The 14,466-nt window shown below is 49.2% G+C and overlaps 1 protein-coding gene across 2 annotated transcripts in view; it reads right to left on the bottom strand.

The window, feature by feature from the left end:
• Positions 1 to 7,317: 7,317 nt before the first annotated feature.
• Positions 7,318 to 14,466, bottom strand: part of VSTM2L (V-set and transmembrane domain containing 2 like) — a 90,962-nt gene continuing 83,813 nt past the window's right edge. Inside the window, exons 4-5 of one of the 2 annotated variants that reach the window (XM_081917335.1) lie at positions 9,507 to 9,792; positions 7,318 to 8,617 (exon numbers count right to left, since the gene is read on the bottom strand). In XM_081917335.1, the coding sequence (XP_081773461.1) occupies positions 8,610 to 8,617; positions 9,507 to 9,792 (294 nt within the window). In that variant the 3' untranslated portion in view covers positions 7,318 to 8,609. Of the gene's footprint in view, positions 9,793 to 14,466 lie in introns of both variants that reach the window. The other variant, XM_081917334.1, reaches the window with a different exon arrangement.

Below are 14,466 nucleotides of genomic sequence, written 5' to 3'. Positions count from 1 at the left end.
TTTGTATCCTTAACTGGATGTCCATTTACAGTTCTATCCATCTCTCAGATAGATAGTCTCTATCATCTATCTATATCTATCTATCTATCTATCTATCTATCTATCATCTATCTATCTATCTATCTATCTATCTATCTATCTATCTATCATCTATCTATATCTATCTATCATCTATCTATCATCTATCTATCATCCATCCATCTATCTATCTATCATCTATCTATCTATATCATCTATATCTATCTATCTATATCTATCTATCTATCTATCTATCTATATCTATCTATCTATCTATCATCTATCTATCTATCTATCTATCTATCTATCTATCTATCTATCTATCTATCATCTATCTATCTATCATCTATCTATCTATCTATCTCTATCTATCTATCTATCTATCTATCTATCTATCTATCTATCATCTATCTATCTATCTATCTATCTATCTATCGATCTATCGATCCTCAGTAGTACCTTGGGATGTGAACGGGATCCATTCTTGAGCCCTGTTTGCATCCTGAATGGAACATAAGATGCGACGGTGCGTCTGCGCGGGTCGAGTTTTGCCGCTTCCATGCATGCGCGTGACGTCATTTTGAGCGTCCGCACATGAGCGAGAGGTGAAACCCGGAAGTAACGCGTGCCGTTACTTCCGGTTTGCCCTGGAGCGCAACCCGAAAGCGCTCAACCTGAAACACATTCAACCTGAGATATGACTGTATCTATCTATCTATCTATCTATCTATCTATCTATCTATCTATCTATTGTAGAGTTGGAATGTATCCAAAGGTCATCTAGTCCAACCCCCTGCAATGCAGGAACCTCAACTAGATCATACATGACAAATGACCATCCAACCTCTGCTTAAAAATTTCCACGGAAGGAGAGTCCACAACCTGTCAAAACAGCTCTTACTGTCAGAAAGTTCTTCCTAATGTTTAGTCGGAATCTCCTTTCTTGTAACTTGAAGTCACTGGTTCAAGTCCTACCCTCCAGAGCAGGAGAAAAGAAGCTTGCTTCATCTTTTATGGGATAGCTTTCGATATATATATGATGATGATGATTTTGTCATTTATACCCCACTCATCTTGCCTGGTTTCCCCAGCCACTCTGGGTGGCTTACAACACATATAAAACCACAGCAAAGCTAGATCCTTTTCACATGTACTGCTAGTAACCCAGGTGTCCCCCATCCTATACAGTGATACCTCGGGTTACAGGCGCTTCAGGTTACAGACTCCACTAACCCAGAAATAGTACCTCGGGTTAAGAACTTTGCTTCAGGATGAGAACAGAAATTGTGCAGCGGCAGCGGGAGGCCCCATTAGCTAAAGCGGTGCTTCAGGTTAAGAACAGTTTCAGGTTAAGAACGGACCTCCGGAACAAATTAAGTTCTTAACCCGAGGTTCCACTGTATTGTTGTATCTGGTTCTTCCTGCCTAAGTGCAGAACCTGACATTTGTCCCTATTGAAATTCATTCCTTTAGTTTAGGCCCAGTTTTCCAATCTGTTAAGATCACCTTAAATCCCAGTTGTGTCATCTGCAAATTTCATGAGAATTCCCTTAATTCCTTCATCCAAGTTGTTTCTAAAGAACAACAGGCCCAGGACAGAACTCCCACTTGCCACCTTTTCCCCAGGAAGACAAGGAATGGTTAGTGAGCACTGTTTGGGTTATTTCCCCAGAGACCCACAAAAATACATTTCCAATTCTGTCTGCCCCCAGCAATGAATTTTCTGAAGATTTTGTCTGGTTCAGTTTGTGTTGCCGCTTCCTCAGTGCTGTCAACTGTGTGCTGCTGAACTCCCTTCAGAGAGTATCTCTTGGCAGCTGGAAAAGAATAATGGAAACCTAGAACTGCAGAGTTGAAAAGGACCCCACGAATCATCTAGTCCACCCCCTGCAATGCGGGAATCTCAGCTAAATAATCCCTGACAGGTGGCCTTCCAACCTCTGCTTAAGAACCTCCAAGGAAGGGAGTCCTTTCCACTGTCAAACAGCTCTTACCATCTCCTTTCTCGGAAGTTGAACCCGTTGCTCCTGGTCCTAACCTCCAGAGCAGCAGAAAACAAGCTTCCATGTTATAGATGGATGCATGGACAAGCTAGAAAGTACAAACCGCCCTTTGCTTTCCTGATGTAGGTCGGTGATGGTGTAATAGTCAAGAGTTTCGGACTATGACCTGGGAGTAAAGGTAAAGGGACCCCTGACCATTAGGTCCAGTCGTGACCGACTCTGGGGTTGCGGCGCTCATCTCGTTTTATTGGCCAAGGGAGCCAGCATACAGCTTCCGGGTCATGTGGCCAGCATGATGAAGCCGCTTCTGGCGAACCAGAGCAGCACACGGAAATGCTGTTTACCTTCCCACTGGAGTGGGACCTATTTATCTACTTGCACTTTGACATGCTTTCAAACTGCTAGGTGGGCAGGAGCTGGGACTGAGGAACGGGAGCTCACCCCGTCGCGGGGATTCGAACCGCCAACCTTCTGATCAGCATGTCCTAGGGTCTGTGGTTTAATCCACAGCGCCACTCCCATCCCTATGACCTGCGAGACCTGGGTTCAAATCCCCGCTCGGCCATGCTGCTCACTGGGTGACCTCAGGCAGCCTCCCCTACCTCCCAGGGTCATTGTGAGGATGAAATGGGTAGGAGAATGATTTGCTCCACCTTGAGCTCCATGGGAGAATAGGTGGTATATAAATGTAATAATAAAATGTAGTAATAAGAAAAAAATTATATGTATATAAATTTAATAAGGAAATAATGATGAACAATGTGGTCTGCGTTGCCATACAGTGGTACCTCAGGTTACGAACTTAATTTGTTCCGGAGGTCCGTTCTTAACCTGAGGCCTGCTTTTGCTAATGGGGCCTGCACTGCCGCTGCTGCAGCGCAATTTCCATTCTCATCCTGGGGCAAAGTTTGCAACCTGGAGCAACTACTTCCGGGTTAGCTTAGTTTGTAACCCAAAGCGTTTGCAACCCGAGGTGCCACTGTGTTTGGGGAGCCTTATACCAAATCAGGTCATTGGTCCATCTAGCTTGTATTGTCCACACTGGCTGGCAGCAGCAATGGCTCTCCAGGGTCTCAGGCAGAGAGTGAGAACTGAACCCGGGACCTTTTGCATGCATGGGAAGCAGACGCTCTCCCACCTTCCCAGGCTGCACAGGCTGGAACCTGCAACAGTTCCATTTCCCCAGTAGTCAGACTCCCTTCCGAGAGCATCTCCTGGTGCCTGGATTCCAGAGCAGAATCATGGAACGGGAAGGGACCACGAGGGTCATCTAGTCCAGCCCCCTGCAATGCAGGAATCCTTTTGCCCAACGTGGGGCTTGAACCGATGACCCATGAGATTAGAGAGTCCCGTGCTCTACCAAACAGAAGCAGGAGCAGCCCCAAGTTCAGAGAGTGAAGGCGAATAAAGAATGGACAGTACTTAAAGGGTATTAAAAAATTATTGTGATAACAAATATCTCCTGGCAGACCCCGAATGATTCTTGTAATCTATAGGTGACGAATAACAGAACATCTTGAAAAGAATTGGGAGAACAAAATTCAAGAAGGCAGTGTGTGTAAAATAACAAAATGAGAAACAGTACAATGAGAATAATCAGTAGTTTATTTTATGTATTCCATGTTTCATTCTTTTCTTTTCTTTTTCTGTATAATATGTGTATGTAGTTTGCATATATTGTATTATTGTATACTGTTGTGTAAGTTAATATTGATTGTTTAATAAAGATTTTGAAAAGAGAGAGAGACCAAGATCCCCATGCTCTACTGAATAGAAGCGGGAGCAACCCCATGTTCAGAGATGCGGTGTGTGGGTGGGAGAGGTCAGCCAAGAGTGCTGTGCATTGTCCGCGCCATGTGCCAGCGGTGTGCAATGCTTCTGCATGCGCAGGCTCTTCTCCGTCCGGTTTCCCCCTCCTTGGTCCAGCCAGGGCTGCTGCACCTTGACAGCTACAAGGGCAGGCAGAAATCAAGCGCTCCCCCAGCCCAGAGATGTGGTGAAGTGGGAGGGGGCTTTGCAAAGTCCCTTGCTAGCCTGAGGCTCTGCTTTTATTTGCACCTCCTCACTGGCCAGGCTCCTGTGTCTGGAATGCATCATGGAATTGCTTATTTATCCCTCTTCATTTGGAGGCGGGGGGGGGGGCGAACCTCAGCCAGCCCCCACTTTCCACTCTTCCGCCTCTTGCTGGGTGAGACGTAAGTTTGCTTGACAGGAGGCATAAGAAGGGCAGACAAAGCGAGAAATCACTGTCCGGGGAAGATAGACAAGCGAGGCCTGGGGACGGTTGCAGAGAGGCTGTGTATTTCTTTCCTGACAAGACCGTCAGGGCTACTTATGGAGCTGTGCACAAGTTCACACACACCCCCCTCTCTCTGCGTAACGGGGTGATTGTGGGGCAGAGGAGAAGGAAGAGAGATGGTCCTGGTCCACGAGGTCTGAGCCTCTGCCTCTCTTTGGGACATCTGGGGAAATGAAAAATGGTCTGGAGACAAAGCCTCCATCATCATCATCATCATCATCTCATATTATTTTTATTATTGTTATTATTAATGAATTAATTTAAATTGGAGCGTATGAGGTGTGGGGACACATTGTGCTCCTTCTGGGGTCCTTTGTCCACCTTTGGTCCCCATCTGTGATGGCTTGGGAATCGGATTCAGAGGCTGAACCTGAGGGATCCCAGCCTGCACAGGAGTCCCCGTCTCCAGAACCAGCTGAGCCGGGGCTGGGGCATGAGCCTGAAGGGTCCTCACCTGTGCTGGATCCTCAGGTGCAGGCGTCAGCTGAATCCGCTCTGGCTCCGGAGGTGATCGAGGACCCATTGCCTGCAGGTGCTCCACTCCCAGCCCTGTCAGAGGAAGCTGAGGTTGCCTCTGGGTCCGGTAACCCTCCAGCCTCTCCTGAGCTGCAGAGGCTCAGGGCAGAGAGGCGAAGGGAACTAAGTTCCTGCAGGAGGAGTGCTCACCTCCAGGCCAGGAGAGGCGAGTCACCTGTGGACTGGGGCCGCCCTATGCCTCAGAGGAGATAAAGCCCAGCCTGCCCAGGCCCAGGTTGCGGGAGCAACATCGTTGGTTGCCTGTTCCTGCCGGCACCCTGTCCTGCTTTCTGCCAGAGTTCCTGACTATGCCTGACTCCCTGCCTTGGACCCCGCTTCAGCCTCGGACCGGACACGGACCCCCCCGGAACCAGCAAACCATCCTGCACTCAGGTCTCACCTGTGGCTCCTAGAAGCTGTCAGCATGCGACAGCAAACACACCCAAGGAACGGCTTTGACTGGCTGAGGGGATCCAATGGGTCTCAAACTATCTGGGAGTTAAGAACTTCCCCTGCATGCGAAGACAGGCTCCAGAGGACAGGCGAGGCCAATAGTGGGCCCAACCGCCAGGAAGGTGGGTTCTGCCTGTGTTACAGAGGGAAGTGAGGGTCACCTGGGAAGGTAGCTCATCCAGGAGAAGGAATACTCTGATCCTAAACTTCCCCTGCCTTTGTGGTGATACTTGTGGGAAAGACTTTGGGAGTAAACCCTGAGGGAAAGTCCGTACCCTCAGCCTTGTGGGACATCTCTGGGAGAAGAAAAAGCTAAGGTGTAAACCCTACACAGGGATGCGGGTGGCACTGTGGGTTAAACCACAGAGCCTAGGGCTTGCCGATCAGAAGGTCGGTGGTTCGAATCCCCGCGACGGGGTGAGCTCCAGTTGCTCGGTCCCTGCTCCTGCCCACCTAGCAGTTCGAAAGCACGTCAAAGTGCAAGTAGATAAATAGGTACCGCTCTGCCGGGAAGGTAAACGGTGTTTTCGTGCGCTGCTCTGGTTCGCCAGAAGCAGCTTAGTCCTGCTGGCCACATGACCCAGAAGCTGTATGCCGGCTCCCTCGGCCAGTAAAGCGAGATGAGCACCGCAACCCCAGAGTCGTCCGCGACTGGACCTAACGGTCAGGGGTCCCTTTACCTTTTATAGGACACCTTGGTGGCACTGTGGGTTAAACCACAGAGCCTAGGGCTTGCTGATCAGAAGGTCGGTGGTTTGAATCCCTGCGACGGGGTGAGCTCCCGTTGCTTGGTCCCTGCTCTTGTCAACCTAGCAGTTCGAAAGCACGTCAAAGTGCAAGTAGATAAATAGGTACCACTCTGGCGGGAAGGTAAACGGCGTTTCCATGCGCTGCTCTGGTTTGCCAGAAGTGGCTCAGTCATGCTGGCCACATGACCTGGAAGCTGTACGCTGGCTCCCTTGGCCAGTAAAGCGAGATGAATGCTGCAACCCCAGAGTCAGCCACGACTGGACCTAATGGTCAGGGGTCCCTCTACCTTTACCTTTTGAAACCCAACACAAACCCAGAGGGGATTCCCAAAGATGTTTGGGTGGTGCCTTTTATGCCTCCTCCTGGCAGCTCCTGCAGCCAAAAGTAATTCAGAAGCATGGCTACGTCCAGCTGTGGAGGCAGCGCATAGTCATCATGGCCAGTCGCCGCTGATAGCCCTCTCCTCCATGAATTGCTCTAATCCTCCTTTTAAGTTACCCACAGTGCAGACCCACCAACTGTCCTCTTTTAAGCGGGACGTCCCAGATCACAGCAGCAGCCAATCCTGGCTTCTGTTTTTGGTTTGGCTCTCTGGCGTGAGCACCAGACCAAAAGATGCTCACTTTGGCGATCGTCATCATCATCAGCATGCCAAAACGCCTTCCAGTTCAGGGCTCTGGCATGACTCTGTTGATGATCGACAGGGGCACAGAGGCTTGCCTTACTCTGTGCTTAACCCAAAGCTGTAATGGAGAAGCAAGAAATTTTGGGGTGTTAATTCTGCAAGGCCCTCCATTCCATGCTCAGGTTGTGTGTGTGTGTAAAACTATAAATCCTAAAGATGCCGCAGTCTCCACTGAGCTGCATTCCCACACCCCTGGGGTCTCCTGCCCTCAGCAATTGCTGTGCATGCAACACTGGTGTCAGAAGTAGGCTTGAGTTTCCTGGAGAAGTAAATGCGAACCCTTCCATCCCCAACTCAGGTTGTACATATGCATAAAGAAAACTGCAAATCCTAAATGCACCACAGTCTCCGCTGACCTTCATTCCAAGGAAAGTGAACCCTGGGTAACAGCTGGAGCTGCTGGAAACCCTCACCACTTGGAGATTAGCAAGCACACAACAATATGTTTGCCTCCTTCCCCAAACCACAGACCCACCCCAGTCATGCCTCATGGACTCCCAGGCTCCCGGTCACTGCTTTCACTTCTTTTCCATGACACTTCAGCGTGCGCCCCATGCGTGTTTTGATACGAATAAAGACTCGGAGATGGCAAGCCCATTTAAAGAACTTTATTCGCTTCAGCTGGTTACAGACTGGTTTGTGTGGTGCAGGTAAGGGCAGGGCATTGTGGGAAAGCTGCTTGCCTCCCCTCTTAGTGCAGCATAAGGGGCTCCTACCCTGGGCCTGGAGTCACAGAGCTGTAAGGAAGGGGTCATCTCTCGTAGCCAGCTAGGCTGACCCTCTGCCCAGAGGCAGCAGCAGCAGGAAATTGTATTCTCGATGAGACACACATTGACCTCCCTTGGCTGGCTGCCTTTCCCTGCACCAGTCTTGCCTGCTTCTGCAAACAACCTCCCCCGAGACATAGCAAATAGAAATATATACAAGAGGAATAGGATTGGGGAGGGGGCGAAAGGGGCTTGTGGAACCAGGTGGTTTGGGCGTCTGGTTTTGAAACCCGGAAAATTTGTATTTCTTGTGCAATCTGCATTTTATGCTCTAGTTTTTGGGGACCAGAATTGTTTCAGTCGGGAGCCTTGGCATCCCCAGACCCCGCTCTAAGGACTGATTTTGGAGGGCAGTGGACTAGATGCTCTTTTGGGTCCCTGCCAATTCTACAATTCCATGTGCCAATGAGTTTTTGCCAAGGCTAGGGTGGCAGCCACCTGTGGGCATCCACTCCCACAGGGGTGGGGTCTCATTCCCCCTCCCCCCCAAAAGTACCCACCCAGGTGGGTCTATATTCCCAGGTTGCCGTCAAATTTGACTCTGTTGCTTCTCCGGCGTGGCCTCCACATCCAACTAAGGTCTGCTTCTTAAGAGATTTCTTGTTCTCACTTCCAGCAACTGAGATACAGAGACCTCGCTACAGTTGTGTCTGTGCCACTGCTCCAGGGAGTACATAAAAAAGAGGATCCCAACCTGATCCCAAACTTTTCATAAATAATAATAAAAAAATCATAAGAAGCAGTGCTGAGAATTTAATCTGCCACCCACCATTTGTGTGCTCAGTAGCTGGTGATTGAGCTGGTGGACCTGAGCTCCACATCAACTTTTCCAGCTGGCAAAATGTCACCATATTATTGTGCTCTAGTACCAGATTGCAGCATCGCTCTAGAATAGTATCTGGGACATAGATTGGAGTGGAGCGTTTAAAAAAGAACACGGCATTGCATGAAATCACTGTGCAAATTTGGGCGTCATAAGAGACAACCAGTTTTATAAAGGTGGCCTCCCGTGTTTTTTGAGATGGGATTTCCAGTGGCCAGCACCCCCAAGAATGCATCCTGCTGGTTCTCCACACAGTTACAAAGAAGTGCCACTTGGAAAACTCATGGGGGCTGGGTCAGTGTCCTGGGAATGCAGGAGGGAGAAACAGTCAGTTATATTTACAATATACAGTCATCAACTTCATAGTTACACAGTTTGATACTAGTGAATTAAAACGGATGGTCTAAACGGCATCCCTCGGGCGTCTCATTTTACAAAGCAAGGTGGAGCATCTCCGGGGGGTTCACAAATGGCATAAGAAGCTAGCAATGCAAAGGTGAGGAGGGTCAGCCCCAGGTGTGGCTTAAAGTGTCCCCAGAGCTGGGGGAAGGTCCAGCTTTGAAACCTCCTCACAGCAAGGCAGGTGGCCTCAGGCCCACGTTCGGACACCCTTAATACTTCCAAAAAGACAATCAGAGAAGACAGTCCTGCTTGGATGCCCATAAAGGTGCCAGGGGGGCATCCACAGCTGTGTTCCTTGGGGAAGATGCCCTCTCCTACCCATGTGGACATGGGCAGTCAGCAGGACAGTGTAACCCGGCCAACTGGGCTCCCTCCATTTAAATCCACCCTGGAGCGGCTCCGTGTCATCTCTGGAGTCCCGGAAGCAGCCCATTGTCCATTCAAGGGGAGAAATTCATAGTTAGAAAGGAATGTTAAAAATACATATCTATATGACCAAGTGGAAGGGATGCTGACAATGAGGTTCATGCGGAGGGGGTGACTCTAGTTTGTGGCATTCGTTTTACATCGGTTCCTCAGCAACCTGGCCCAGATATGGGCTGGCCACTGGGATGTCATGTTCCCACCACCCAGTGGGATGGGGCAAGTGTGTGTGTGTGTGTGTGTGGAAGAGTGGGGGGTGGAGGAGGGAGAAACCCCATTTAGGCCATTCAGTACCACAACTCGCGACGCAACCCAGTCTAGAGGGCACAGGACGCATCGTCCACGGAGCGTTTCTTGAGCTCCTTGCCTGGCTTGTGGTGCTGGTGGTGTGGGTGGGAGCCGCTCAGTTTGCTGTGGTCGGAGAGCTGCAAGCCCAGCAGTTGGGTGTCTTGCAGGTGCCCAGTGGGGGAGCTGTGGCGATGGGGCTCGTTGGTCTCCTCTGGTTCCACCCGCAGGTAGGCCTTCACTTTGTGGTGGCGGGCTTTGCTGTCGCTGAAGTCGATGACGCGACACTCGTAGGTGCCTTCGTCCGTTGGTTTGACCCGAGAGAGCCGCAGCTTGTGGGAGATGTTACTGCCGACCACTTTCACGACCTGGAGGAGGTTGCAGGGGTTGGGCAGGGCAAGGCAAGGGAGAGAGAGCACAGGAATGAAGCCACCGCAGATATTCAGGTCCCGACACCAAACTATTCCCAGACTCATCCCTACCCAGCAACCATTTTTATCCACAGCAGTGACAATACCTTCAAAAGTCATGTCGGGTTGTATCCAACAAACATCTCCTCAGAGTAGACCCAATGAAATTAATAAACCTCACTTCATTAATTCCAATGGGTCTACTATGAGTTGCACTAACATTGCATACAACACAGACTTTAATTGGCTCCAAAATCAAGAGGAGACCTTGCTGATGTTTCTATATGCAGAAAAGGCTTTTGACGATAAAGAATGGCATTTCCTTTTTGGATATTCTTAAAGCTTTTGATTTCAGATTTGCAACAGACAATGGATTTAAGCCATTTATTCAGATTCAAAAGAAAGAATTCACACTAATGGGAGTTTATCAAAAAAAAGGTTAATCTGGCAAAAGGCAAAAGGAAAGGATGTCTGTTTAATATTTCTCTTAGCTTTAGATGCCTAGCAAGTAAAATAAGAGGAAATAGTGTATAACTGGGGTAAAAATCGAAAAGTAAATAAATATGTGTGGCCAGTGTCCCTGTGACGCTAACTAAACCAGGGCAATTCTTTAATGAAATGGAATTAGTAATAACTGAATCTGGTCCCTTAGCTGGAAGGGAAAAACTGAAAAATGTGAAATCAATGTAACTGCTAATTGAGGAGTCGAAATAAAAGAAAAGATAGAATATAGTTGGTGGGTGAGAGCCAGTAAGATATGCGGGAATAAAAACAACAAGGCAGAAAATATTTGGAATTATTTATGTGTTTCTAGACAATGTACTGCCCCACAACGGGGAAAAGTTACATTTTTCTTTCCTAGGCAGGATTTCTATAATAAAAATGGTATTGTTGCCGACTAAATTTTCTTTTTCAGCCTTTGCCAATAACAAAATGGCAATGATTATTCTTAAAATTTATTTGGAAGAATGAGAAGAAAGAAAGGTTTAACAGCCATATTTTATATGCGGATGGGAAGAACAGGGGAGAAGTATCAGCACCAAGCTTAGAGCTCAGCTGCAGCATAAAAGCAAGTTGTGCAAGTACAGCCAGTTGCACCAGGTCTGCAATATGGCAGGAAATGAAAGGGTGAAGGAGCCCCCATCGTGGATGGAGGGGCGCCTTCTGCTCAAGAATGTAGTTTCTGTAGCTCTTTTGGGCTGAAATAAAACCAGGAGACTGAACATCATGTGCGCATATGAACACAGGCAGCTGCCTCACACCGCCGAGTCAGATCACTGCTCCTTCTAGCTCACTATGGTCTACTCTGACTGGCAGGGTCTCTCTGGGATTGCAGCTGGACAACATTCCCAGCCTCACCTGGAGATGCCAGCGGGATGGAACCTTCTGCATGCAGAGCAGACGCCCGACTTCTTTCCTCTAAAGAAAACAGCACACCGCGGCAAGATAGTGCAATCACAATTTGCGCCACTTTAACTATGTGTGCTTGAAGGTTGGCTGGTTGAAATAGCTCAACTTAAACCCAAGCGAGGTGTAGAACTTCAAAGCTCATTTTGCACTTGCCAAAGGAAAGAGCTTTTAAGCTCTCTGCATTGCTGGTGTGTGCGTGGGGCGGGAGGCAAGTCCTGCTCAGTGTGCCGGCTCTGGGATGCTCACACAAAATCTGGCAGGACAACCGAGTTGCCACAAGATCTCGTGTGAGCATCCTTAGCCAGCCAGAGCCTGCACACTGAGCAGGCCTTGCCCAGAAAACAAGGTGCAGAGCTTAAAACCTCTTTTTGCAGCAGGCCGGTCAGTGCAAAAGAAGAGCTCTCTGCCTTGCTGGCTGGGAAAGACACACTCAGCACATGGGATCTGGGAGCACGGGACTTTCTCTTTCTCCCCTACACTCAACCAGTAGCCATGGGGTGGCCCCAAGGATTCGGGCATATGCAATTTTCATGTATGCGTAGAATCCTTGGAGCCAAACCCTACATAAGATTCGAACATGATATAAGGTAAAGGGACCCCTGACAGTTAAGTCCAGTCGCAAACGACTCTGGGGTTGTGGTGCTCATCTCTCTTTACTGGCCGAGGGAGCTGGCGTTTGTCCACTTCCGCAGACAGTTTTTCCGGGTCATGTGGCCAGCATGACTAAGCCGCTTCTGGCGAACCAGAGCAGCGCATGGAAATGCCGTTTACCTTCCCGCTGGAGTGGTACCTATTTATCTACTTGCACTTTGAGGTGCTTTCGAACTGCTAGGTTGGCAGGAGCAGGAACCGAGCAACGGGAGCTCACCCTGTCATGGGGATTCGAACTGCCGACCTTCTGATCGGCAAGTCCTAGGCTCTGTGGTTTAGATCACAGCGCCACCCGCGTCCCTTTTCAAACATGCTATATTGAGCTGCAAAGAAGTCTTCCCACACACTAAGGCCTCACGTAACCAACAGCCAATAGCTCCCTCTGACACCCTCTTACATATTTGTCTCACCTTGATGTGACCGGCATTATGGCCAGACCTCCTAAGGTCTAAGTTTGCCATTAGGGAGCACGCCTCAAACGATACTTATAAACAGGATATCCTGTTTATAAGGCTCTGGAGGGCGTGGTTTTCTTTATTGAAGAAAAATATTTTTCCCTGTGTTTTTTTATCTCACACTTCATAATTTTAGCCAGTCCCTCCTTGGTGCAATTTGTGATTTTGAGGTTTCTTCCATTTGCTTGTTTGCTTAAAGCCATGCTGCTTTAATTGATTTTTATCCACCTCGAGCGGTCTGAGGCACAGAGGTTATAAATAATAAGCCAGAAAAACCCTAATCACAGACATTCAGCTAAAGCAAGCCCTGGGCAGGACTCAGCAAACTCCACCAGCCCAAGGATTTCTGCTTACACTGGACTAGATGACTTCCCTCTCTGCCATTCTCTGCTCTCTGCTCTCCAGCAGTCTCTTCCCAAATGGTATTGGGGCCCCCACCCCGTGACTCCACCCCGGGGCCCTTCCCCCCTCGCCCCCTCCATCGCCAGAAGATGAGATCCAGCCCCCTCCAATGCGAGGCGCCCCGAGATCGATGTGGAATCGCGGGAGCTAATTAGCTTTCCTACCAAATTGATTCGCTCTCAGTATTTATCACCTAATGAAATTTAAGACTTACTCACTAGCCCGAGCTGCTGCTGCTGCTGCTGCTGTTATTGGGCTGGGTCAATAAATCAGATTTTATTACCCGCCCGGAGGCTGCTGGCTCTGCTCCCTTTAATCACGCGGGATGCTAAAGGCTGCCCACCCTCTCCCCCCACTGCCCTTGTCTCCATCACCTTTGTTAGCTCAAGATTTTACAGCATCTAGGTAATGGGATCGGGGTCACACAAAAACCCACCATGTTTCTGATGGGCTAAGAATGTGGAAAGAAGGAAAGGTGGGCTGGACTGATCTGAGCGCTGGGCAGATTTATTTGGAAAGGGCCTTTCTTGAAATCAGAGCGGTCAACAGGGGATGGAGAGGAGAACGGCTTTTGCTTCTAATCCTGCAACCGGCCTCAGACACCTTGGCACAACCTTCTTTGCAAGGGGTTGGACTAGATGGCCCTGCGGGTCCCTTCCCAGGGTACCATTTGATGGTTCAATGCCTCAAGCATCTGTGCCGCATCAGTGAGAGGGAAGCACGTGCATCACAATGCGATGACTTATAAGCTGGATTGCCGCAATGTGCTCTACGTGGGGCTGCCCTTGAAGACAACGCAGGAACTTTAGCTGGTCCAAAATTCAGGGTCCTGATTACTGGCCAGCGTTCCATTGAGATCTCACACAACCCCTGTTTTAAAAAGAACTGCGCCAGTTGCCATTTCATTTCTGGGCCCAATTCCAGGTGCTCACATTGGTGTTTAAAGCCCTAAACCAGGGGTCAGCAAACGTTTTCAGCAGGGGGCCGGTACACTGTCCCTCAGACCTTGTGGGGGGCCAGACTATATTTTTTTTTTGGGGGGGGACGGATTTCTATGCCCCACAAATAACCCAGAGATGCATTTTAAATAAAAGCACACATTCTACTTATGTAAAAATGCGCTGATTCCTGGACTGTCCGCGGGCCGGATTGAGAAGGCGATTGGGCTGGATCCGGCCCCTGGGCCTTAGTTTGCCTACCCATGCCCTAAACGACTCAGGCCCCAAATACCTGAAAGACCACCTCCTTCCCTACAGACCCCCTTGAATGCTGTGATCGGCAGAGGGGCCCTCTTGGTAGCCCCTCCACCTTCAGAGGATTGTAGGGGGTGGTGGGCCAGGGGGAGAGGGTGGTCGCCCCTAAGCTGGGGAATTCACTTCCCACAGAGGCAAGTGGTTGGCACCTTCATTGCACAGCTGCCAGAGGATGTTGAAGAAGCACCTCTCTGCCCTGGCTTTTTGACACTTGAAGCATGAATTTTTTAGGACCCACCTTGTTTTTATGGTTGTACATTGTCTTACATTGTGGGTGGGCAATGAATGAATGAATGAATGAGTGAGTGAGTGAGTGAGTGAATGGATGAATGAATGAGAAGCTCAGGGACCAGTGAATAACACAGCAGGCGTTCTCTTCCATCATTTCTGGTACCAAAGCAATTAACAGGCCCCTCACTCAGGACCACCAAGCATAGGCTGCCCCACCATTTGATGGGGAA

Source organism: Podarcis melisellensis (assembly GCF_964234715.1).
Source record: "Podarcis melisellensis genome assembly, chromosome: 6".
Taxonomy (NCBI): Eukaryota; Metazoa; Chordata; class Lepidosauria; order Squamata; family Lacertidae; genus Podarcis; species Podarcis melisellensis.
The sequence above is the reverse complement of the archived record's forward strand: the minus strand, read 5'-3'. Positions and strand labels throughout refer to the sequence as shown.